This window comes from Heloderma suspectum, chromosome 1 (genome assembly GCF_057233095.1).
Source record: "Heloderma suspectum isolate Gila_16-S chromosome 1, 16-S_ref, whole genome shotgun sequence".
NCBI classification, from domain to species: Eukaryota; Metazoa; Chordata; class Lepidosauria; order Squamata; family Helodermatidae; genus Heloderma; species Heloderma suspectum.
The window spans coordinates 206,960,844-206,988,340 of record NC_139458.1 but is presented as its reverse complement, the minus strand read 5'-3'; the positions used below and the strand labels follow the sequence as shown (position 1 = coordinate 206,988,340).

At 44.6% G+C, this 27,497-nt stretch overlaps 1 protein-coding gene across 6 annotated transcripts in view; it reads right to left on the bottom strand.

Annotated features, from left to right (window-relative positions):
* The window catches only part of PLCL1 (phospholipase C like 1 (inactive)), a 355,656-nt gene that overhangs the window by 71,113 nt on the left and 257,046 nt on the right, over nt 1–27,497 (bottom strand). For all 6 annotated transcript variants that reach the window (XM_084816919.1, XM_084816901.1, XM_084816910.1 and 3 more), the window contains exons 2-4: nt 15,982–18,453; nt 9,525–9,728; nt 3,070–3,145 (exon numbers count right to left, since the gene is read on the bottom strand). In XM_084816919.1, the coding sequence (XP_084673045.1) occupies nt 3,070–3,145; nt 9,525–9,728; nt 15,982–18,453 (2,752 nt within the window). The remainder of the gene's footprint in view (nt 1–3,069; nt 3,146–9,524; nt 9,729–15,981; nt 18,454–27,497) is intronic.

Below are 27,497 nucleotides of genomic sequence, written 5' to 3'. Positions count from 1 at the left end.
GAAACTGAATAAAGCTTTGTGATATGAGTAGGATGCTTTACCATTATAAGATATATTCTATCTCACTTCAAGTTTAAGCACCTTAGCGAATTGGGACTTTAGTTATTATTGCACTTTGGGATCAGATTCTATAAGTGACTGTACGATATTATTATCTACATGTCTCATCCTGTAGTGCCTTTTAATGAAATCTGATTACAGTAATTGAAGGTGGAATACTGTGCATGTTTAGACAGAAAAAAAGTCCTACAACTTCCAACATTCCCCAGCCAGCATGGTTGGCTGGGGAAAGGTGGGAATTGTAGGACCTTTTTCTGTCTAAACACACATAGGATTGTGCCCTTAGTGTGTTGTAGTGGAATTCCTAAACTGGCATCATAGCCATGGAAAGTTTATTTTGAAAGGACAGATTAATTGGATTTAAAGTCCTGCTTCTATGAGCAGAAGCACTGGCTGGGGTGTCAAAAATTAGCCTGCCCTCCCAAAAGCTGCTCCAGACTGAGCAAAAAAATTAACTGGGAGGCGGGGAGATATCAATGACCCGTCTGTCCCTGCAAAACAGAAGTGGCGCTTCTGCCTGCACAAAACAGGGGGCTTGATCTAAGCCATAGTCACAAGTCACCCCTTCCAGAACGAATATCACGTGCCAAATTCTATGAAGTCTACTAGCATTAACTTTAATGCTTTATTTTCGTTATATATTTTCCTGAAACAGTAGAAGATCTGTTAAAAGCCTCACTTTGGCCATGTTCACATGTCATGCAAAACTATAGCTTAGTCCAAAGTACACAAGCAAGAATGAGTCACAGCAAACCTTGGGACCATGCCCCCTCCCCTCACTTTTCCCCTCTTCTTTCACATGGCCTGTAGGATGACTTCAGAAACTTTTATTTTCAATTTTAGTTAACCGGGGTGCCTGGCACAACCAAGTACAGTTAATATTAACTATGGTTAGGTTCAAAAAAGCCAACTTTAAAACGCAGTTTGTAAAGATGGGTTGTTGCAACTAACCATAGCTAGTGTTACTCACAATTCTGATCCAGACAACATAGCTAACTGTGGTTAACTAAAAGCAGGAGCAAAAGCTTTTGAAGCCTTCATACTGGATGCACAGGAGGGAGGGGGGAGCATGAAAACCCAATGCTCACTGCAGCTCATGCACATTGGATTAAATCATGGCTTAGCATGACATGTGAATGCAGCCAGTGTTACTCCTTCCATTTACAGTATGTAGATAAAATGGCAGCCATCACATTCATTTGCCAAGACCCCCATATGTGGCAAAATTAATCCCAACGCTACCCATTTACAGATGATAATTTCTTATTTTATTAATGGTGTATTGGTAGTAGGAATCACTGCAGGGATCAGCGGGCCTGAAACACAACTGTTCTTCATTCAGCACACACAGAAGTGAGGGCTTAGCAGCCCACTGTTGCTGCTCCCAAGTCTACAGGAGCTGCCAAGGTTCAAAATCAATAACTAACCCATAGTACCTCCTAGAATACATGACAATTAATATATTTTCTACTATCATAAGTTCAGATACTTTTCCAGACAATTAGGGAGCAATCTTATGGCCGCTAGTCAGTGGCTAGATGGCCATAGGATACGTCAGTTTCTGGGAACCAATCTCAGAGCCCGCTCTCGAGGTCAGTTCCCTGAGAACCGACCTTCCCCCCCACCCACACTGCCTCACAGGCAGCTTGGAACAACCTCACACTCTGCGCTCAGAAGAGTAGTGTGGAGTGGCGAAAATGGGGCATTCCTGGGGGCGTTCTGGGGCGGGGAAGGCAGAAATGCCAGTACAACACATCCAACATGTTGTATGGCAGCCACTTCCCCTGCTCTGCCTTCCTATGGATAGACAGCTGAAATCAGCTGTTTAGCCGCAAATGCAGGGCGGCTGAAGCGTGGAGGGGACGATCCCTTCTGCGCTCCTGCCCTGCATTGGATAGGTGGTCGCCTCCGAGTTCGGAGGCGGCTGCCTATCTCAGTAGGATTGCTCCCTCCATTTATTTCAGGATAAAAAAGAAACTCAGCCATAGTAAAGTGCCTTCAAGTTTAATTGATTTAACTGACAAAAAGCTAAGCATATCCTTGAAAAAGGGCTTTGCTTTAGTTGAATTGTGCACAAACTGAGTAACTTTTAGGGCAGTCTCGAAGACATTAACTAGAGATGTTGCTTCTGTTGCAGAGAATTACAGTATTTTGCCACTGGGAAAATGTAATCCCACCCCTTACCCTTCCAACCTAGTGGATGCTGTGTAAAATGTGGGTGCACATATATAAGCACTAACTGTATAGTTTTCTTTATTTTCAAGCTGTATGCCACCCTGGGAACTTACGCTGAAGGATGGCTCAAACATTTCTTGAGTGAATGAATGGATGGATGACTAAAATAAAAAGGGTAGTGCCTATGCATCAGGAGCACTACACTCATGCAGTTTCGAGCATGTTTTGAAGCATATTGTTTTATATTTTTAATGGAACATAGGAAGGTGCCTTATACCAAGTAAGAAAAATGCTCCATCTAGCTCAGTACTGTCTCTGCTGATTTGGTGGCAACTCTCCAGGGTTTCAGGCAGGAGTCAATTCCCTGCCCAGAGATGCTAGGGGTTAAACCAGGAACTCTTTGCACGCAAAGCGGGTGCTCTACCACTGAGCTGCAGCCCTTGCCCCATTTATTTTAAAACCATTTTAGAGGTTTTGTGCCAGACCACAGCAGCATTTTGGGTGTAGGAACAGTTGTGCCCCTTTGTGAGAAGTGAAAAACCGTCCTGCCATCTTCTGAACTATTCTCTCTTCCAAGTCTTTTGAAATGTAGCTCCTTGAATCCTCTGTACTCACCCTCTGCAGCATTACAGTCCACATCTCCCCTGTTAAAGGGGCGGGGGGAGTGCTAGGAACATGCTATCTCCCCACAGCTTAGCCATCCTCCGGCCCCCTGCAGCAAGGCGGAGTATTCAGTTGCTAATGTTTTATTTGAGCCTCGGCTAGCACAGAAAAGGATTTGGGATGAATCACCCAGAACATCCCTTACCATCATTGAAAGTTAAAGAGGGTTACCTGCTTTCTGGCACTGAACAATCTTGTCATAAACAGCATCCACGGCCTCTGTAAGAAATTTGCTCTCTTGAATCATCTGTCAGGGAAAATAAAAGAAGAAAAGGGTGCTCTTACCATTTCTCTCTCAGGCTAAAATCCTTTTTATACACCCTAACCCTGCATGTTGGAAAGACCTGGTTCATTTATTCCTATAAAATGCTCCCCATTCTATAGAAAAATTAATGATATGATGAAGGGAATTCAATCCAACATTTGTTTTATGTCAGATAGACACAACCTTGACAGTCAGGGGGAAATACAACATACGGCATCAGTGGGAAATAGTGGGAAAAGACAATTACAAACTTAAGGCCGTCAATATGTTGGGTGTTTCCAAATGAGCAAATCAAGTTGTGCCTCAGGTTGTACATTTAAGAACATAAGAACATAGGAAGAGCCCTGCTGGATCAGACCAAGGGTCCATCTAGTCCAGCATTCTGTTCACACAGTGGCCAACCAGCTGTCAACCAGGAAACCACAAGCAGGAGACGAGTGCAACAGCACCCTCCCGCCCATGTTCCCCAGCAACTGGTGTACATAGGCATACTGCCTCTGATACAGGAGGTAGCACATAGCCATCAGGACCAGCAGCCATCAATAGCTTTCTCCTCCATGAATTTGTCCAATCCACTTTTAAAGACTTCCAGGTGAATTGCATAGTTTAACTATGCACTCTGTGAAGAAGGACTTCCTTTTATTTGTCCTGAGACTCCCACCAATCAGCTTCATGGGATGACCCTGGGTTCTAGTATGATGACAGAGGGAGAAAAATGTCTCCATGTCCACTTCCTGACATCACGGATAATTTTGTCCCTCCCTATCATGTCTCCCTTTACTCACCTTTTTTCTAAGCTAAACTAGCCCAGCTGTTGTAACCTTCTCTCATAGGGGAGTTGCTCCAGCCCCTTTATAATTTTAGTTGCCCTTTAGGGTTGCATCCAATGCTATTCATCGTCCAATGGAACCACTGACAGAACGGCTTCCCCCTCCCTCCTGCAGCCTCCCTCCACACCCTCCAAATCTGTTCCAGAGAGTTCAGGGATCCTCTGGAGGAGATCTGAGGGGTATGCAGGTGTGTGTGCAGAGGGCAGTCCCATTCCGTGAGGGGAAGTCCATTCACATAACGTGGGACATAGTTTCACTTTGGAGTTTGTTTCCAAATCAGTAGGACTTCCAAGTAAACCTCCATCATATCCATGCATCTTATCTCATGCATGATGCTCTCAAATGCTTCATCTAGCACCACCAAACTAATGCTCCATTCCCACATAATGAATGGGAAATAAGGGAAGGATAGCCAAGCTGCTGTTTCTACCTAGCCCTCTTTTAAAAACAGGGACAGTGAAGAACAGGGGCATACAGTCTCCATATGATTAATTATAGATACATTGTATGGTTTACGGGAGGAGGGGGACGGGCCTCGCTGCACTTTGCCATTTTTAAAAAATAAAAGTTGAGTGGAAGTGAAACACTGGGTTTGCAGAATGGGGAAGCACACAAGGCCTCCAATAATTTTTTTAATGAGGAAAAAAAGTCTAAACGGAGTTTACAGAATGGTACAGTCATTGGGAAGGGGGGTAGTTTATTTCTCAAAACTGCAAGAGAAAATATCTAATGGGTGCCCATGAGTCTTGTTCAATCACATTTCATACAAAGACATTCCAGCAAGCACAAAAGCAACTTGTGCTCTCCATTTTTATTTTTTTAAAGCATTTTTACAAAGTCTTTTTAAAAACACGCCTGAACACTGGGGAAATGTACTTTTGTTTTCATTTACTCTATTTTCCCAGTAGCTTCAGCCCATTGTCTTCAGTGGAGTGAATCTGGATTAGTATGAACCCCAGTTTCTCAGGCTATACAGTTTCCCACTATGTGGGAAGTGGTTGAGAGCGAGGTCCCATATAGTGAGACTCCCATGCTAAGCTTTATGTGCAAGGTGAAAATTTCTAGACCTACTCTTTCCTTCCCCATTGTGAGTTTGTGAATAGCTCTTCTGTATGTGCAAGGAGGAGCAGGGGTTGTACAATGCACACATCTTCCATTGATGCTGTATGCTTGTGTTGTAGAAATATTGCCTTATTCTATAGCTCTGTAACCTGCACTTCACTGCATGCATATATACTTGGCAGATGAAGAGCTTATAAAAGGTTAGAGAATGCATTAAAGCATACTAAATATAAAGCAATATCTTCATAATAAATCTGGAATCTGATTTCAGAAATACATTGTTTTCCACCCACCCACCCCCTGGAAAATACATCTCTTCACCTTTGTAGTCTAGGTTTATATTTTACTTAGCAAAAAGCTGGACCGTTCCACCAAGCAGCATGGGGGTGAGGGTCTGCATAGGATTATTAAAGAAGCAAACAAAAATGTTTATGTTTTAAGAAAATCTAGTCAAGCAAACAATCTACGCGGCACCGGGCCCATTATGTGCTTGTCAGGATGGCTGCTTTTCCTGAATGTTATTTCATACTTTAAAACATAGAAAAGTGATGTCTCGTTGTCTCTTTGATATTAATAGCTGAGAATGCTGACTAAGGATTAAATACTCATTACCTTTAATACACAGTGTGAAGTCCGGCACGGGGTCTTTCTTTACTTCAAAGGTAGTGTGGGTGGCAATACAGATAGGGGCCTCTGGTTTAATATTTCTCTCTCCAGCTGTGCCACCCTCCCTGAAAATTGCCCCTCTGCATGTTAACACCCCCCCTTACTCCTAGTGGCACCAACTGGAGGTTTTTTTTACAGTTGCAAACTGCAACACAGAAATGGGTGATTTGGGAGCAATGCAGCTGGGAAAGGAAAGATTAACTCCCTCCCCTGACCTCAGCTTCAGCGTTCCTTCTCTGCGAGCCCCTGCCAAAGAAACTGAGGTGGGTGGCACTGGCTACTAAGAAGAGGGCCTTTTCTGCTATGGCACCCCAGTTGTGGAATGAGCTTCACATAGAGGTTCGCCTAGTGCCTATATTGTGCTCATTTCAGTGCCAGGTGAAGACCTTTTTATTCTCCCAGGCATTTTAGTTTTTCAGTTTGTTTGTTTTTAATCTGGTATTGTATTTTAAATTTTTGCACTGCTGTTAGCTTCTGTTTGGTTATTATTATTTTTATATTGTAGTTTTAAACTTTTACACTTTTATATTGTATTTTATTGTCTGCATTTTATTGTCTTGTATTCTGTGGTTTTAATTGTTGTGAACCGCCCAGAGAGTTTCGGCTATTGTGTGGTATAAAAATGTAATAAATTAATATGCTACAGTCCCAATCCAGATCCCCTCTTCATTTACTTTGCAGGAAAGAAAGTTTGACCCAAGGAATAGATAAGTAGTTTACCCTAGGAATAGATAAGTGTACATTTCTGTAAGAAAATATTCTATATATAGCTATGGTTCTAAGCCCCCTCGTAACCCAGCAAACAGGAGTAGCGGACATATCTATCAAACACTTGTGTGTAAAGAACAGGACCAGGGATGACACCATGACCAGGGATGACACTGTGCAAACTCTACCAATAAACATCTTCTAATTCAAGACTGCTTCAACATTATGTTTTTAGGTGTGCACATAAAGGCCTAAACTGATCTACGGCACCTAGGGCTGTGCCTGCTTGCCTTAAATTAGAAACTGCACGATGCTACCCATCAGTTTTTCAGGGGGGGAAAGGAACTCAGGGGAACTAAAGCCCTGCTCTCGGGCACAACCATTCATTTTCTGATCAATAGGATGTATGTTCGTACATGGGATTTAAGTTGGTCATGGCTAGCTTAAATCACATCAATGGATCTATTCTAACTAAATCTGAATCCAGCCCATTCTCTCTGACTGACTGGGGCAGCATGTATGTCTGTGTACTCTCCAGTCAGATTATCTCTAACTCTAATTTTATGTTTAAGCACACTTCTTGGAGTGGAAGTGCCTTTTGTCATATAATTGTAATATGGATTGTATGATGAGGCATCCCAATGAGTCTCAACCTGCGTAAATTGAAGCATTTTGACAAGGGCTTGTATGTCAATTTTTAAAGGTAGCAGTGGCAACGACTGGTTGCACTGGAGGTGATTGTCCAGGGAAACCAAAACAAGCACCACACAAATGCCCTTTGTCTGCAGCCTTCCAAAAGCTGGTGCCCTCCAGCTGTGCTGGACTACAAGGGGATGATGGGAGTTGTAGTTCAACACAGCTGGAGAGCACCAGGGCTGGATGAAGGCTGGTCTAGCATATCTGTTGACAAGGGATAAACCCAACAGGCAGTTCATTGTTTTAAAAGATCATTGCATCTGCTTTCTGTGAAATATCTGAGCTTTAAACACACGGGCACAAAACATTTCCTTCAAAAATATATTCACGCAACTACTCTCTCTCCCCCCCCACACACACACACAATCTGATACACATTTACAAGGCAGCAAACCCCATCAGTAGTACAACTAGGGGCAGAGGTCCAGGGTCCCACAGCCCTGGGGGCCTCTCAAATGACCACCCAGAGAACAGCAGGTGATGGGGGCAGTGGCAAGCACCTGGGCTGGCAAACTCCATTTTATTCCTGTAGTCATGATGGTTCTATGCTTTAAGTGAGTTTAAAATGTGAAACTGTACATGCTCAGAATATTTCCTTTTTATCCGGGTTGACAAACAATTTGCTGCTGCTGTTTTGCTCTAACCCATCAAGAATGTAGAAGCAGTTTTAAAGCCTGGGACGGCAGTTCAAGCGGCAGAAGAGAAATGGCAGTTGTGTGTTTCACAACGAAATCAATACACATAGCCGTCTAAAGCATGCTGCCACCCTCCACGTAAGATCATTAAGACCAGGGCTGTACCACCGAACCCACCTGAATAAAAGGGGGCCTGGCTTCTGAGTAAATATGTATAGGGTCAGGCTGCAAGTCACTGGGACCAATAACTTCAAAGGGCATCTATTAAAGCGCTCAAAACAGGGGTCCTCAAACTTTTTGAGCTGGTGGACACACCTCAAATTTTGAAAGGATGTTGTGGGTGCTCTCACAAAACCGCTGCCATAGTGGGCATGACCAGTCATAAATTGCCTATTTCCCAAAAGGCAAACTCGCGAGGCTAGAAGATATGTAACTTGCCCAAGAATGTGAATACAAGGTAACGGTGGGGGCTGAGCTCCAAAATGCAAAAGTACTCTTTTGAACCCAAGGTTTTCTGCTCCAACACCCATTTCACAGAAATCAAATTGATGAGGCTCAGGGACAAGTAACTTGCCCAAGAAACTGAGTAAAAGGAAGAAGTGGATCTGAACCTCAAATGCTAAATCACCTATTTGACCCCACAAAACACAACAAAATACCCATTTGACAGAAGGCAAACAGGTGCTGCTTCAAGAAAAACACAGCCAAAACACCCACCACACCAAAAACTCAAGGCAAAACACTTAAAAACATAAGAAGACCCATGCTGGATCAGACCAAGGGTCCATCCAATCCAGCATTCTGTTCACACAGTGGCCAACCAGCTGTTGACCAGGGACCCACAAGCAGGACAGAAGTGAAACAGCACCCTCCTGCCCATGTTCCCCAGCAACTGGTGTATTACATAGGCTCACTGCCTCTGGTACAGGAGGTGGCATATAGCTATCAGGACTAGTAGCCAATGATAGCCTTCTCCTCAAGGAGGCCTTCTCCTCCAGGACATACACACACCCATGAACAACCCCCACCCCACCAAAAAAAAAAAACAAGTGAAAGAAACCAGCTAACACACACCAAAACAAAATAAAAATATAAAACAGGCAACACACACACACACACACACACACTCACACACAGGTGTGGGCCTGAGGTTCCCCATCCCTGCTATAAAAGATGGCAGGACAGTTAATGGAATAGATCCATGGTTGTCAGGAGCTCTCTACCCTATTTGGGCAAGGCAGATGCTGACACAGTAAACAAGGTTTCATTCATTCATTTAAGTATTTTTATCCCACTCCTCTGCCAAAAAAGGGCTCCCAAAGCAGCTTACAGTCCCTGCCCTCAGGCTTGCAGTCTAAAAAGACAGGACACATAAAGATAAGGGAACCGGAGGGAAGGGGTGGGGGAGGTTTTCAGCAAGGCTAGTGGAACGGCCCTGCTTTACCTCTCTTCTTCTTGGGGGTGGGGTGGCAGTCCAACTGGAACAGGCCCTGATGTTCCCTCAGCCTGCTCCTGTCTCCTTCACTCTTTCTACTGGTACAGATACTCTTAAAAGGTGCTGATGTTAAGTCTGTGTGTGGCAGTTCCTCCTCCTCCTCCTCCTCCTCCTCCTCCTCCAGGACTTTGAGGAAACACAAGGGGTAAAGCCAGTTCTGAAGGTCGTCTGCTTGCTTCTTCAAAATTCCAATATTCTTCTCTATATAAACCAACACATACACCCCCAACACCCCAACAACCCCTAAATGTGTATAAACAGGCTCATACCTGGTCGTAGGCAGCTAGAACCTTCTTCTGCACATCAGTTAGCGTCCCCAAAGGTTCCAGGTAAGGAAAGCTGTCTTTTATACAGAGAGCTACTGAGGGGACATTGTCACTGTTCACAAGCCGTGATGACAAGGTCAAAATACACTGCTTCAAACTGGTAATTGGTGGGAGTCCACACAGCTCTTTCACAGACAGAATTGCATTCTGTTAAGGGGGAAAAAAAACAAAAGCATCAGTCTATATGTACTACAGAGAATCATCCCAGTTTATTTTATAGAACTACATGTAGCTAGGATGATGAGGTTGGGAATTTCAGCTTGATTGGATGAGCACATGTAGTCCACCAACTACAAAATGGACACCTGAACCTGTACGCTGTCAAGGGCAAGGATGTTATCCCAGCTACACTGATTTACTTTTGGCCTGGTCTCACTTTGATTTTCAGGTGAATTGGACAGATTTACAGCACTGGTACAGCCACCATCTGTCAGCATCTTATGTGTTGACATCTCTGGGCAAGTTACTTATGCAGGAGTAACTTGCCCAGTTATCAACAGTCATTGCAGCCGAAAACAATTCTCCATGGTGGAGGCTTCGTGTAACTTTAGACACAATAGGGCCAATCCAGCCACATTGCAGCACTGCTGCCTCGTGAGTAGGGATGTATGAGAAGAACACAGTTCTTGCTTGCAAAACATGCGAGCATGTCCCATTTGAAGCCCCAAATGTGAGTGTGAGCATGAGCACGCCTGCCAGAAATATTTGCAAATTGTTGGACACGTGCTCACGTTAGTCTAGTTCCCAATTTCCATTTCAATTTGCGCAAATTTCCTAATTCACACAAATTTTCTCTGTTGTTTGAATCAGCCCCACCTTACCCTAATGAGGAAAGTTGCACAAATTAGATGTGTACAAATTTGGGGAGATTTGCACAGATCTCCCGTTCGATTTCTGCTCAATTTGCGCAAATCTCCCATTCACACAAAGCAAGCAGTGATCGCAAACATGAACAGGAATTAGGTGCGAGACAAGCGGCGAGACTATGGTCGGAGAATCCGAGTGAACTCGAACACTGCTTGTTCGCCCATCCCTGCTCATGAGGCCCAGACACATGGAAGTGTGACCGTTACATCCATATAACATGTGATATAAAGACAGGGTTGGCACCAGGTTCAAGGGCACCTTGAGCAAGGTGCCCTCTGAGCCCCCGCCCCCCCATGTCATCCTGGTAAACCCCACACCACCCCAGTAATCCCACCTGCAAATCTACCAGTGGGTGGGCTGCCTGCAGCGGACAGTGAGGAGCAGGAGAGATGGGCAGGAGCAGACGGTCCAGCACTTCAAAGAACCGTGCCAGGCAAGATGCCTGCAGCCGCCATCTTAATTTCCTCAGAATGCCTCAGGAAATTAAGATAGCAACAGCTGCAACACTTCCATGTGTCAGCACTTATGAAGTTGCTGCCATACTGGGGTCAGCAATGCAGTGGAAAGGCCCAGAGCATACTTCAGAGGAAAAGGAAGAGGGTGAGCCAACTGCAGGCTGGAGTTCTGCTGGCCAAAACTGAAAGAAAAAAAGCAGAAAGTGGCTTGGGGTGAGCTTGGGGGATTGGAGCAAATAGCAGGGAGCAACCTAGAGGGCAGGACGGGTGCAGGGGGCAGGCAGAGGAAGTGCAACAGGACTGCTAGGAAAGGCAGACAGGTGTGTGTGTGTGTGTATGTAAGTAAGGCAGATAAAGAATTTGGGGCGATCTAATGGAAGAAAGACTGTGTGTTATTTGCGTGGGAGGGGGGGATCCTGAGAGAGAGAGAGAGAGAGAGAGAGAGAACTTCACTTGCCTGTCAGTAAAATGGGTGTATGGAAGTATAAAGCAGTGCGTTCCAAGGAGTGTGTTTATCTTCTAGCTTTGCCAGTTTACTTTTCTATAAAATGGGTGTTCTGTTGCAGCAGTAAATTTTGTGATTGCCCCTATACCCCATGACAGCCATTTTGTGACACTGCTCACAAATGTTCCTCAGAAGTCCAAATGTGTGCATGGGCCCCAAAAGGTTGGAGACCTCTGCTGTAATGTATCTGGATTGGTCCTGTTGTACCCACCCTCAGAGGGCCCAGAGGCATTTTGGGAAAACTGAAGACAGCTGCAGCCAAGGCACCCAGTACTTCTCTTTGGAGCAGCAGGTCATTAAAAAAATTGTAAGGGGAAAAAAAGAGAGAGAGGCTGGCCTCAGCAGCAGTGGGCCCTCTGGGTTGCCCCCCTCTGCTTGCAGATTTCCAGACAATTTTAGGAATGAATTTTTGTAGAGAGATGTAATATACTGAGAGCTATTATATTTTACTTTCGACAGCATTAAACATTTTAAAGAGAACTGTGTTCTCTTTATGTCCTCTTTAATAAGACTAAAAATATTTCGGTGTTTCCTTTTAATCCAAAAATAGCATCTTATCTGCCAGGTTTTCCTGAAGTACTCGAAAGTAGAGCCAGAGTATATTCATTGTCTCACTGAAGGGGAAATAATAGTATGCCCAGTATCTTTAACCAGTATTTTTAGCCTATAGTTAAAGACTGAAGACTTATCTGCAGGCAACAATGAAGGGCACAACATTCCACTCTAAGAGTGCAACCACTGCATCCTTTGACTGCTACATGTCTATCCCATTTTTTCATAATTGTATGGGTGAGAAATCAGACCAGGCCAGAACCATTTTCCTGTCTAACCAGGCCTCAAGGAAACCTGGGATACACACTGTGGAAAACCAGCATGTTACAAGCCTGGGAGGGGGGGGAATTTGTACCCCTTCGAATAGTACAGACATTGGCTGATGGGAGTTGTAGGCCAAAACATTTGGAGGGCCACAAGCTGGCCACCCCTGCTGTAGTTAGGGATGTACAAAAGTCACCGTTTCGCGGATCTGCTTCGCGGTGGGGGGGGAGGCGCTCCGTCCCTCCCCCCGGAATCTGCGACGGGGGGGATGCGCTCCGTACCTCCCCCCCCCCCCGGAATCCTCAACCGGCCGGCTGTGCTCCGTGGCAGCTCTGCAGAGCAGCCAGCCAGGCCCAGGCCAGAGCCGACCGCAGCTGGATTTCCAGCCGTGGAGGGCTCTGGGTAAAAAAACAAAACAAAAAACCCACGTACACAAATGGCGGCGGCTATGGCCGCCGCCATTTGCATTCCTTATTTTTGGCCATCTTAGTCTACGTAAATATTTACATAGACTATTACGGCGAAAATAAAGAGGAACGCAAATAGCGCCTGCTACGCTATTTACGTTCCAATTTATTTTGGCTGTAATAGTCTATGTAAATATTTACGTAGACTAAGACGGCCAAAAATAAGGAATGCAAATGGCGGTGGCCGTAGCCGCCGCCATTTGCGTATACGTGGGGTTTTTTTTTAGTTTGCCGTGATAGGCTACGTAAATACTTACGTATCCTATCATGGCGTCCCTGCGTTAGCCTTGATAGGCTACGTATGTATTTATGTAACCTATCATGGCATGAAAGAGGAAGTGAATGGTGGCCGCAGGGCGGCCGCCATTCGGAAGTCGGTGCCGACAGGAGCAGGTAAGTGCTCCGTTTCGCGCTATTTTCGTGGGATGGGGGTTCGTGCCGCCCGACTTTCGTGGGTTGGGGGAGGCGGGGGCTTCGTTCTGCAATGGATTTCGGGGGGCCGAATGCAAGTGCACCGAGATCCGTCGCGGAATTCTCTGACATCCCTAGCTGTAGTCCAGTCCCCTCAGGGAGTTCTTGCAAGCATTTCGTCTTGCCACACTTGGGTAAAAACATTATGCCCATCCAACTCTATCAGTTGCATTTCACACACTGAGCCTTAACAGCACTGAAACGGCACGGCAGAAATAGAGGTGCAGCGGCTCTGCTCCACCACACAGGCCACGGCCCATGTGAGACAGGCCTTCCACAGAACAGGCGATTTCTCACCCTAAAGCAGGGTGATGTTGGACCACTTTCAGCCCAAGAGCCAAATCCTATTTTGGAGAAGCTCTTTGGGGCCACATTCCAGTGGTGTGCAGGGGCTGAAGGCAAAGGCATAAAGGTGGTTTGAAAACAGCGAGAATACCAGCCCCTTTTAGCTGAAAGCTCTTGCTGCCAGTAAAAGCTTTAAGAGAGGCATTTCAGCCTTTTAGAATGGGGGCGGGGGGACATGCACAACAGCCAGGAAACCACCAAATGACTTGTGGAAGGGGGGCCTCTCCTTTGTTAGATCAAGGCAACTGTATTCAGCACAGATGATTACGAATGATTGAAAACTTAAACAAATGGGATTATGACTGGAGGTTTAGTAAACCATCAAATATTCACATTTGTCCTTGTGACCTATCGAGTGAAGCACAGCACCAGGGCAGTCCACCAGGGGCTCAATGAAGCTCCTTGTTTTTGCGATCTGCCAGGTACTGCAAAAGCAGGGACACCATGAAGTGGTTGGTAGGCCACGGCTGATGGTCTGTGTTTAGCTTGGCAGGTCACAGATGGTATGGGCCTCCTCTAGTTAGCAGTATGCACAAGAATGGAAGAATTCTTAAATAAACCATTATCTATTACAAGTGTTAACCATTACCTAAATCTCTTCAGCTACCATGTACCATTTTGTTGCTCATCACAAGTTCAGGAGTAGTGGATTTGGAAAGAGCACAAAATTCCATTACAGGCTTTAGTACTGAGAAGGCCACCTGAACTGCATCACTCCAAAATTATACAAATTGGCACTGAACCTACACTTTCCTGCATATAATTGCAATTCAAATAGGATGGAAAATGAATGGAACATCTGTGTGTACAAAACTGATTACAGTGTATAAAAGTGGAAGAAGCAACTCGCCATCATTTGGCAACGTAAACATTTATTGCTTGTTTACAGTTGGCCTTCTTTGTACAAGTGTATTAGCCAACCATTTCCCAACAGGAACTTAGAAAAATGGCAATTTTACATATTATTAAATCAGCTGCCCCCTCCATCTTCCTGCAACATTAACAGAGTGCTGCCATCTAAATGCACATACTGCGATTTCATTTATTTGTGTGTTAATTATAATGTGTCTTTAAGATACCTAAATAGGGAGATCTAGATTTTCTCAAAACTTGCTTACACATTGTGATGGGGATAACACTGTTTGGTGCCAGTAACTGAATATATGACCTATAAACATATGCCTTGACTTGATGGAAAAAGTTCCACCTCCTCCACTCAGTCCCTGGTCTTTAACTACTTGAAATGAACGACGGAAGTCGGAGGGAACACCAAGGTTTGTATAACAAATGAATTGATGATTTATGGGAAACTGCAAGTCCTTGAGTAAATGGCTATGGAAGAAGCTAGGAGTTCAGAGGAATTTAACAGCGCAATCCTGTATCTGTCTGCTCAGAAGTAAAACCCACTGAGTTCAATGCCAATGTGGTGTAGTGGTTAGAGTGTTGGATTGGGACTTGGGAGATCTGAGTTCTAGTTCCCACTCAGCCATGAAGCTCACTGGGTGACTTTGGGCTTGTCACTGACTCTCAGCCTAACCTAACTCACAGGGTTGTTGTGAAGATAAAATGGAGAGGAAGAGACCTATTTAAGCTGCCTTGGGTTCCTTGCAAGAGGTAGAAAGGCAGGATATAAACAACAACAGCAACAACAACAACAACAATAATAGGTGATGATGCAACTTACTCCCAGGTAAGTGAGTAGAGCTTTACAGCCTAACCATCTATATCATGAGACTTTATAAAGCTAGAGAATATATTACATGTAAGTTAACATTTTATACCATGCAAATAAAGGATGCTGTCCTGAGGTTTCTAACGGCATTCTAATCTTAGTGTTACCATAATGGACCCTGGCATGCATTCAATATTGGGCTGGGTCTTCAAGACTGTACAACAAACACACACCCCTACACACACTGTATATGGAAGAAGTCATGTGTTATCCAATGCATACGCACATCCATTTGTCTGCACTTGTATCAGATTCCTGCAGTCCTTCCTCTCAGAAAGTGTGTGTGTGGTGGGGAATCATAGGGATTGGGAATATACAAATGCATTGTCTGCACAAATGCACATATGATGTGGGCCATGCATGCAATCCCATTGCCATCATCTGTAGAGGATGACCTTTTTGAAAAGTGCATGAACTGGCCCCACTGTTGCCAAAAAAATCCAGAAGAACAAGGATCGCATGGTGGAAGTTGGGAACTTCCAACTACAAGGGACGCAAAGGACATATTAACATGAGGTTCATTTTACTGGCACTTTGAGAGGTAGGATCTTGCAGGTGCTGCTCATACATTCAGCAGCACTGTGAACCACAATATTCTTTATTAATGGGAGCATTGCACCATTTCCTATAAAATAAAAATCCCTAATTACCAAAAGATCATTAGAAGTTCTATTGTGCTTAATGGTTTGTTAAATCAAGTTCTCAAATACTAAGGAAAAAAGGAAGTCAAACAGTCTGTTACCTGCATATTCTCCCTCATGTCAGTTGCCTCTGTTAATGGGTGTACTGCTACTTTGAAGATGTCATCTATAACCTTAATGCTTGTATTCCTCAGCATGGTATAGTCTCTAGTTTTCATTCCTATTCTTGCAGTCAGACTGCGCCTTTGGGCTTTCCCTCCGCCACGTCGGTTCGTTATTGCAATGTGCACAAAAAGTGTAACATGCTCCATGAAGTCTCCAACAAAGGAGCGCAGAGGTATGTGTCGATAGCCTGGCTGTAAACATTCTAGGGGGATGGCGCATTGACCTATGAACTCATCGCCAATATAATCGTCATCCAGCACGACAAAACGGATCATAGCAAGCTCAGGTAGATTTATCTCAAACTCAAAGCTCTCATCAAAAATGGGGTTATCGCTGTTCTGCTGAACAGTTTTCGTTCTCTGTTCTGTACAGTCTGCAGGGATCCCATGGATTTCTAGACAAACATAGGGATCTATGACGTCGCCCTTCGCACAGGCTCCTTTAGGCTTTGGAAAGTTCTGACCGCTGATGATTTTGACATGAAGGACTTGAGGAGAGGCCCCTGGAACTATGCCTTTTATATTTGCACTGAAGTAAGAAACCTCTTCTCGCATAACAGAAGGTCTAAGGACGAAACCACATCCCCCATTTTGTAGAAACCAGCCAGTATGTAAATCCATCATCGGCCCTGGTGTTTGATAATTCATTGCCACTATCTGGCAGCCGCAATTCCAAAAATCTTGTGGGTTTAAGTTACTGGAATCTATTCTCATGGCACTAGGGTATATCCGAGACAGAAATTTCTTATTATAATTTACAAAGTTCTCTGGACACTCATTTGCAATTCTACTGGCCTCTGCTTCGCTGAAGGAACAAATTTCCCAGTAGTTCTGATTTTTCATTGAGGTCTCAAAATCTGCGAACTGGATAGATTTACATATAGATACAAGATCAGACAGCTCTTTGCATAACCAAGACATCTTTGGTTCCGCAAAATATTCTTCAGACATTCTTCGAGATATTTCAGCTTCTTCATCTTCATCAGTGACTTCTCCCTCCAATAAATCCTCACCACAAGGCAGCTTCTTCCCTTTGATGATGATCTTCATTTTCAGTTTCTCTGGAGATGGGAGGTACGCTTCCGATGGTAGTGGTGTATCAGTGTAGAGCTTGGTTCCAAACGTCTTCTTCATCTGTTCAACCATGACCTTCTGCTGCTGTATGGAGCAGTGGTTTCCCAAGCACAGAATAAGAGGGTACTCTGAAGAAACAAAGGCCAATTTGTTGATCACCTCAATGACACATTGAAAGGACAGAGGTGATGTCATGCTGTTGCGGTTACAGATTATAGGTTCCTTATCTGGACCATCACAGACATCCAGTTCAATACTTCTGCAGCTCATCTTCAATGCCCTGACATAACCATTGATGTCTGCTGGACCCCGGACCTGATCTTCTATTAGGTAGGTATTGTGAGATGAATTGATATAATAATGTGATAAAGGCTGGGTCATGTCTTGGACAACTGTTTTATGTGTGGGGTCAAAAATATCACATTCTGGGGACAACAAATATTGAGTGAATCCATCAATTGCAAGAAAACCCTTCAACCTCCCTTCCTCTGAAAATTCATACCTACGAATAATATCAAGACACATTTCTTCAGTTATATGTGTGACCCCTTGCTCAGCTTCTAAAAAAAGCATGAGGTCATTGGCATCTAAGTATTCTTTGTTTTTAGATATCTGCACCAACAAAAAATAAACTTCAGGTCTAGTGCAAAGCTCAGTGTATGCCTCACAAAATTCCTCTTCCGTGACACGCGTCGTTAGTTTCTCTTTGCTCTTCTGGATTTCTTTAAATTTTAACCTGATCTTTGACTCCTTTAAGGCAGGGTTCAGCTGTTTTATTAGTTCTACAGCTGTGTCTTCCAACATGATCCCATTGCCGTCAACATCTGCAGCCTCAAACACAGATCTAAGCCATGCAAACCGCGGAGTATTCTGATTGCCTTCTATCAAATCCAGACATTGCTTAGAACGGGAAACCAGGTAACGCAAACCTGATACCCAAATGTTGGCGACGTCTGCTGAATTGGCAACTAAGTCCAGAGAGTCATAATTCTCCCCATGGATTATGGAAAAGGCACAGTCTTCAGAAATCTGATCTGCAAGCCCATTGTTCCTGAACGTTTCTGTGTTTTTCCCCAGTCGGATCTCTTTTACAGCAGAAACATCCAGTTTAGCCTTGTCAGGATCCTTCTTAGACGGTTCCCAGCGAAGTGCTTGCAAGTCAGGGTCAAGAGTAAAAAATCGATTATAAATACGGGAGTTTGGGCGGACTTTCTTCAGTTCACAACCAGCCTGCATGAAGCTGATGCAGTCACTTGCGCTACTTATTTTCTTCTCTGATGGCATGCTGCTGAAAGACACTGTCTTCTTGCGTCCACATTTTTGGTTTGAAGGGTCCTGCAAAGCAATGTTTTTAAAAAAAATTATGTTTTCTGATTCAGCGATAAGCATATCAAATACAAAGTGATTACCACACAGAACAATGAAATTCCATGGCTGGCATCTTGTATATAAGCAACACAGAACCTTGTTGCTCCTCAAAGACTAACAGATTTATTGTAGCAGAATCTTTCCCAGACTAGAGCCCACTTCATTAGATGCATCTTGTACACAGTTACTTATGCATAAATCACAACGAAATCTATGGAACTCAGGCATGCATGATAATGTGCATACTGCCAACCAGTGGCCAAGCACTCCATAGGGGCAGGGCTAAGCAAAGTTGATACAAAACTGAGCTAATCATAACATCAGCAGCCAGTGACACCACCTTAATTCTACCCTGAGACATGAAGGATGGGCAATGGAAAAGTATAAATACTGATTGATAACGGCGATCAGAAGGTCCACACATATAAGACCAACTCTGTCCCACTTACACAGGCTACCTGTATGTTTCCAAGCCCGATTTAAGGTGCTGGTTTTAACTTATAAAGCCTTACACAGCTTGGGACCACAATACCTGACAGAGCGTCTCTCCTGACACGAACCTACCTGTACGCTATGCTCGACATCTAAGGTCCTCCTCCGGCTGCCTACTCTGAGGGAAACTCGGAAGACAGCAACAAGGGAGAGGACCTTCTTGGTGGTGGCCCCCCAATTATGGAATTATCTCCCCAATGAGGCTCGCCTAGCGCCAACATTGCTATCTTTTCGGCGCCAGGTTAAGACCTTCCTCTTTTCCCAGGCATTTGGCAGCATACGATTAGTTTAATCAATCCTAGATTGTCTTATGGTTATGGTTGTTTGCCTGAGATTGCTTGCTTGAAGTCGTTTTGAATATATGTTCTCTTGTATATATTATCTGTTCGTGTGTTTTTTATGTAAATGGCTTTTAATCTCTGCATACTGTATTTTTAATGTTTTTAATCTTTGTAAACTGCCCAGAGAGCTTTGGCTATTGGGCGCTGTAGAAATGTAAGAAATAATACTAATACTAATAACAATAACAAAACAACGACAACAGTATTGGTTTGAGCCATTGTTTGAGATATATTTCTTCGTAATTTTGTAGCCCTGCCCATAATACATCCAACACAGCGGTGTTTGCTTGTTTGACTGACTGGTTATGAGTTTTATCCAACTGGGATGGGCACCAGCACTGGCGGTGGACCTGATTTCACCTCCCCCCTGCAATCTCCACATGTCTGCCAAATCTGCTCTGGAGAGTTGGGGGAACTTATGAAGCAGATATGGAGGGTGCATGTGGGTTGCAAGGGGGAGGAGAGGAAAGGGGAGTCCCATGGCACAAGTGGAAATCTACTCAAATTACATTGGATGGAACTCAAAATGTCTGGGCCACAACTCTTTCACCTTAACGGGCCTTGCAAATGCAATCATATATATGTCTACTCAGTAGTAAGCTCTACTAAGTTCAATGGGACTTACTCACAACCAAGTTTGTAAAGGACTGCAGCCTTAAAAAGATAACAACTGTTTCTAAGAAAAATACAAATAAAACAATATCGTTAAAATAATAAACAAAAGCAAAACCAGGAGTAAGAGTGACTAGTTGACATTTTAAAACCCAGAATTGCATGTTTCAATATCCAGCAGCAGATTTCCCAATGAAAACAAAAACAGTATTTAACTGTCACTGAAGTGTACTAATGTAGATCCCATTAATTTTGATGGGTGTACTCTTAAGTAGTGATGTGGCTTTTCTGGAAAATTTCTGGGGGGAAATCCAAACTAAATTAATTTGCATGGGGAAATTTGCATCAGAAAATTTTCTGATGCCCTACAGCCTTCCGCATCCTGGTGCCCTCCAGATATTTTGGACTACAAATCCCAGGATTCCTGAACATTGGCCATGCTGGCTAGGGCTGATGGGTGTTGAAATCCAAATAATCTGGAGGTCACCAGATTGAGGAAGACTGATCTAGAGAGCAATCTAATTTAGCATGTTTATTTTACTTGTAGTTAGTAAACAACAAAGCTTTAAAAAAGAGTAATAGAAGAACTGAAAGTTGTTGACATTAATACGTTTTAGTAACCCAAAGAACTGTGCTGGAAATGCTGACAATCACTCATCTACAACTTTGAAATTCTCAAGCTTGCCTAATATTGTACCTGCAATTGTGGCATCCATTCATTGTTACTAATGAACTTATGAAATGGAAAAAATAATTCTGCAAAAATAATAATAATAAAGTACTGGGAAATTTTCTGCCCCACATCACTGACTAAGTATGACTAAGTCTGGATCCAACCAATGTAAGCTGCCTGGATGTAACGGCTCTTGAGATTATGGCTCTTAATTTAGGAATGTTGTGGTGAGATCCTCAAGCTAACTTCTAACACAAGACAACTTTGCCTACCGTTTTTACCTGATGAACATTTCTTCCAAATGTGCCCTTCCCCTCATGGTGAGAGCAGAGATCTACCTCACCCTGGATATGGTTGTTATTATTCTCGTCATTCTCTAGGATGTAGTAAATTTAGATCTCAACACACAGAGGCACATTCAAAAGGACTTCTTATCACAGTAACACAATGGCTATAAGTCACCTTCTCTGGTGAGATTTATGAGGTGAAAAAAAAGTGAGAGCCACTTCACAAGTTATTGATTACCAACACAGAAAATCAGTAATATGAGAAGTCACTTGCATGTAGGAAGCTGCCCAATTCCTAAATTGTAATGTGGGGTGATCCTATACACACACACACACACACACACACACACATCAATCAATACATGTACACACAGCGGTTTACATATAATGGCATATAGGAAAAAATGGTTTACACATGATTTCCACAATTGAATGTGACATCCAAGAAGGCATTTGGTAAGGCAATCATGAAAAACCAGGCTGAGTGGATTTCTCCCAGCTTTAGAATGTCCACTGGGTCCTTAATTGTCTCCGAGTAACAGCTCTCAGCTTTAGAATGCTCAGCAGATATGGAACCATTAAAGTGAAGAGAAGCTAAGACAAAAATTCCCTCTTCCAATGTAAAATCTTCCCAATCTCAAATGGCTAACAAGAAAACAGAAGAAAACAGAAAAAAAACCTTAGAAATTTTGAGCATTGCGAAAAGAACCCAGTGATGTCAGTCTAGGGATTTCATCACATGTCCAGAAGGCCTTGAACAGACTACACAGAAGGAAACAGAACTAGCCAATCAGGGTCAAATAAATACATACACAAATACACAGAGGACAGAGGCAGTTGGAGTGCAACTCCCATCATCCCTACCTAGCATGGCCAACAGTCATTGGCCATGTTGGCTGGGGACAATGGGACTTGCAGTCCAACACATCTGAAGGGAGCCAGGTTGAGGGAGGCTGATCTACAGTGTGAAGCAGGCAGAAGGTGTCATGAAATTATACAGAAACATGGCTAAATCCAAGGGACAAAAGAAATGTATGTCCAGACTCCAAGTCTTCTTGTTCTACCAGCCCATGCCCTTCCCCACATCCTAAACCCAAACACTTGTTGTTATTTTCCACTAACCACCACCACTCCAATCCTGTCTTGCCTCTCTCACTGGTGTTTCGCCTTCAGATGTAGTAGGCACACTCAAGAATTGCGGTGAACCCGACATTTAGCACCTTGCTAATGTGCTCCCCGGGCAACCCAGATGAGCAAAATGGCAGATCAACCCTGCATTCCTATTGGTCCACCAATCAGAATTTAAGGCCACCCAGCCAATCATCCACAAAGACAACATTCCTTACTCAGTAAGAAGCTGATAAGTTTATTGCTGCATTTTTAATGAAGCAAATATATATTTAATCCCACCTTCCAGGCCTTCACGGGGCTCCCAAGGTAAGTCACAAATATCAGTTAAAACAACATACAATCAATAAAATAATAAAAACTAAACAAAGCTAAGGTGGCCAGTTATGCATTGCCATAAAAGGAAATCCGTCACCAAAAAAGGACAAAAGAGGATCCAGATTTGCATAAAATTTGCATATGCTAATTTATATGTATAGATGTACATTTATAAATAATTAATAATGACTATACGGAGACAGCAATCCTATGCCCCCTAGGCAGCATCTGGGGGAGATATAGGATTGTTCGGTTTCTGGGCTCTGAGGATGGAACCAGGGCTCCCCCTCCCCTGCCCCCTTGTAGCCAGTGCACTTCTCCCCATGTCGGCTACATCACTGTGCCCAGAAATGAGGCGCAAGGACAGAGAAAAGGGGGCGGTCCTGGGGGAGGAGAGGGTACCACAGAAACTGCTTTACGCAGCTTCCTATCAGGTCTCCCAGCATCTTCCCTCCCCCTCCCCGAAGCCACAACTAGACCGGCGAAATCACCCATCTAGCCAAAATGCAAGGCAGGTGGAGCATGGAGGAGAGGATCCCCTCTGTGCTCCAGCCACCCTGCATACGATAGATGGCAGCCCCCAATTTCGGAGGCTAGTGACTATCCGGATAGGGTTGCACCCTTAATACAGAAATACAATACATCTCACCATATTGGGGGGGACTGTGACCAGGTGACTTGTGTGTTTGCTCAGTCTGCTGTCCAGGTGCTCGCTGCTGATAGTCAACTTCACGCCCCATGTTCTCCCTTATGGGTCTTTAAACTGGACTTGGCCAGGACAGCCCTTTAAACAAAGGACACCTTTAAATAGAGTAGCGTCATCTATAAAGGAGGACACATGGCTACCATAAACAGAGCACCAAACTGAAAACCAGAACTGGATTTTATTCTACAGTACAGGTAGGGATGGCGGAGAATTTCTCCCCGAATCTTCGGGAGGCCGAGCGCCGACGCATTTGGCCCCCCGAAGTTGGCTGGGAAATTCTCCGCCGGCCCCCCGCCCCCCCCCCGGGATGGGACTTACCTTCAGCGAATGTCCCTCTCGGCGGCGGGTCCCGGGGGCGGTTCGGGGGGGGCGGGGGCGGCAGCCGGTCTCCCGACCGGCTGCCGCCGCCGCCATTGCAAAAAAAAAATCCTGAAGTAAAAAAACAAACACCCGTGATACGCTACATAACGATTTACGTAGCCTATCATGGCTAGATTTCCAAAGTCAGCCGTGATAGGCTACGTAAATCGTCACGTAGCCTATCACGGGGTCTTTTTTTTTTCTTTTTACTTTTTGTTTCGCGGCCGGGGAGATGGGGCGTTTCTCCCCGGCCTGAATTTCGGCCGGGTGAAGCGGGGTGCCTCCCCCCCCCACCTGAACTTCGAGGGGAGAAGCGAAGCGCCTCCCCCCCACCGCGAAGCCAAGCTGCGAAAAGGTAAGTGACTTTCGTACATCCCTAAGTACAGGTGAGAAGATTACACAACCTAATTAGAAGATCTCTGGCCTGGGCGATCCTGGGACAAAACTATAACAATGTACTAGTGGGCGCAGGCAGAGCCCACCTGTCCCCCTTACTTTTTGTGCTGGCCCCTTTAGCTTTGGGGGGGGGGTATTATTTGGCAAAAATTGAAGGGAATCAAGGAGTAGGGCTTGACATCATTAGGGCATCCCCATCTCCCACCTCCAATAATTCTGGCACTGAACTAGCAGAAGGGGCTATCATCAATGTGAAAGGAGCTTGCACCCCTGGAGGAGGAAACGGAGGGCGTGATTCCACTGCAGAGGACAGGAAGCTTGTTCGGAGCTGGACAGAAGGTCTGGAACATCAGAAGAATCTGGCGAATCTCATGATTTTTGGAGTAAATTGTATTTTGTAAAAGAGAGAATGAATGGATGAACAGGGTGGATGCTTGTGTACTTGTGGATGGATGGATGGATGGATGGATGGAGTGTGTGTGTGTGTGTGTGTGTGTGAGAGAGAGAGAGAGAGAGAGAGAGAGAGAGGGAGAGAGAGAGAGGGAATTAGCATACTGCCCCTGCCCAACTTAGCTCCACCCACCCACTTTTGGCTCTGGCCCTACCTGCAACCTGCTCCAGCCCTGTGCGCTGCTGGTATGCAGCCTTAGGCAGATTACCCTGAGGGAATGCAGCCCCCCGGGGGAGGGAGGTTCTCCACGCTTTGTTTAACGACACAGGAGACTGACTTGTGTCTCTCCAGCTTGTCCATAAGGTAGTGGCCAACACCATATCCTGTAACAGCACATTTTGTGAGTTAATGGCACATTGTACGAAAAACTACTTCTGCCTACCTTGAATCTATTGCCAGTGTATTTCATGGGCTGACCCCAAGTTCTAATACTATGGGAGGGAGAAAAACGTCTCTCTCTCTCTACCCACTTCCTCCATAGCATGCATAATTACATTAATCTCAGTCATGTGTCCTTTTAGTTGCCTCCTGTCTAAACTAACAAAACCCAAAATGCTTCCTTTGTCCCCATGATCATTTTTGGGGTTGCTCTTTTCTGCTCTTTTACTGACACAGTTCTTCATCTTGAGTTTGAAGCTGAAGCCCTGCCCATGTATGGGGAAGAAAGGTGCAAAACAAGATGACCATGTGTCCTCTTTCACACAGGGCAGTCCTCTGTGTGAAGGGCTGTCAGAGGACTGTCTGCCCTCTGTTTTGAAGGTGTCCTCCATCTGAAGGGCTGTCCAGTCCAAGTCTGGTACAAATATGAAGAACCATCAGCAGGAAGCGCTGGGCCTTGAAGACGCCCATCAACAGCACCTGGACAGCAGACTGAGCAAGGCACACAGGCCACCTGGTCACAGTCTTCCACACCATGGTGAGATGGGCTGCATTTCTATTTAAATTGTAATAACTGTTCCTAAATTTGCATCTGTACATCTAAATTAGCATATGCAATTCAACATCCTCGTTGTGTGTGATGTATTTCCCTTTTCTTTCTTTTTTTGCAGTTCATAAGAAACCACCCTAAGTGTAATGTAGCCTTGTAAATAAGCACATAAAAGTTACTAGCCTGCAAAAAAAATCGTAGCATGCTGGGGGCTGGCAGAAGAGGGTTGGAAAGCTCCATCCCTCCTGCAGCAGCCCCACTGCACTTCTATGCTGGCCAGAAAGGGGAAGCAATTCCATCCTCTGGCAACCTGCTTGGATTCTATGCTGGGAGGGACGGAGCACTCCATCCCTCCTCCTTCCCAGTCACCAGCATGGAATGACTTGTCACCTGTGGCCACCAGGCTACTGCTTAAACACATAAAGGGATACCCTATTGCAAGGAAGGACTCTTCCAACACTGTGATTTATCAGTAAACACTGCTGTATATTTCCGCTCTTAGAAATGCCGTAGAAAACGAACAAAACCATTTGCCTATCTGTGCTTCTAGGTGATGAGGCCAATGTCAATACGTCCTGCTTTCATTCTCCCAAGTATTTTTTGATGCACAGAAGAACTCCTGCAGAAGGTGCCCTTTACATCAGCCCACACAGTGACAGAGGCACAAGCAAAGAAAAGAGAATCAGAGTCACCAGTTAGTTTCCAGAGGGTAGATGTTTTACATCTGTTGCAGCAAAAACAAACAGACCTCTATGTTTCCAGGACTTAAAGATCTCCCATTATGACATCAGTGAAGTGAATGGCAGATTTGCTATCTCTCTACCCCATCTATCTATCGTAGCACTCTCTCTCTCTCTCTCTCTCTCTCTCTGTGATCATTATGATTAAAATAAAGTGAAGGTCAATTAAGCCAGCTCATTAGGTCAAACTTGCTGTTATTCCTACAGCTTACTGGTACTTTTTTTTTTTGTTCCAAAATTGTCATATTGTAATTCATTGCAATGCTAATATAAAAATCTTGATGCTGAATGTAAATTAATGCAGCTGATTATACTGGTGGTTCTGGAAAATCCTTTCTACACAATATTTACAATATAACATCTTAAAGAATTTCTGCTGCCTTAACACATTTCCAATATAAGTATGGAATAAATTAAATACCATTTGGCTCTGAGTTCATATTGGCTTACTACTGGGATGTCAAACCTTTTGGGGTCTGGACTGGTGTGGTGGCCGGATGGGCCAAATGTCATCAGGGGTGGTCTCCTCTGCTGAAGCCCCACTACTCCATGACATCACTTGGTCCCACCCCAAACCCATTTTGCTTTTCTCTGTGCAGAGGAGGCACAAACCTCCATGCCTCTCTCTGCACAAAGAAAAGGACTTGACTGGCACTCTTCCAAGTGTCTGCTGAGTCCCCAACTTTGTGCACCGCAGCCATTTGTCATCCTGATTGGGACAACAAGTAGCACATGGAGCTGTTATCCCAAATTAATGATTGGAGATAACAGCAGGGATTCCTCCAGGGGGCAGGGCTTGGAGGCCAAGGAGGTGGGTGGGGAACCTCTACATACAGCATGAGGCCTGGGGCCAGAGGTTCCTATCCCTGGTTACTACAGCCTGAAAGAAAACAACAACACTAAGATGGACTACAGCAGAAGTGGAGAACCTAAGGCCCTCCAGATTTTATAGTGCTCTAACTCCCATCAGCCTCCACCAGCATAATCAATGGTCAGGGATGATTGGATCTGTTGTGTAGTCCAACAACATCTGGAATGGGCCTTGGCTTCCCTATCCCTGGATTACACATCAAACTTACAGAGCAATCTTCTATGTATTTACTCAAAACTAAAGCCCATAGAGTTCAATCGAGCTTACTTCCAGGTAAATTGGTATAGGGTTGATATAGGATCACAGGCTTAAACATATTTAAGTGTTATGACTTTCTTCCAAGGAAACCTGTAAACTGAAGAGACCAGGGCCCTATTTCCCCGACAACGGATGGAGAAGGAAGGAGTGGCTCACCCGCATTTTTGTAGGAGACGCTTTTGGCCCGGGCAGGGCTCCACGGGGGTGTACATCACACCATTCTAAGAGGCTTCACATAACTTACTTTGGGGCAGGGGAGTTGGAGTGAACGTCATCTGAGTAGCAGGAGCTGCTCAACCAATAAGAGAGGCTCCCCCCCCCCCGTTCCAGGCTCCGTAAGGAAGGTGCGAAGTAGTTACTTCCCCTTGTGCGCATTTGTAAGACAAGCCTCCCAACAATCCCCAAGCCTCATTGAACACAATGGGTGTTACTTCTGAGTAGACCCACACA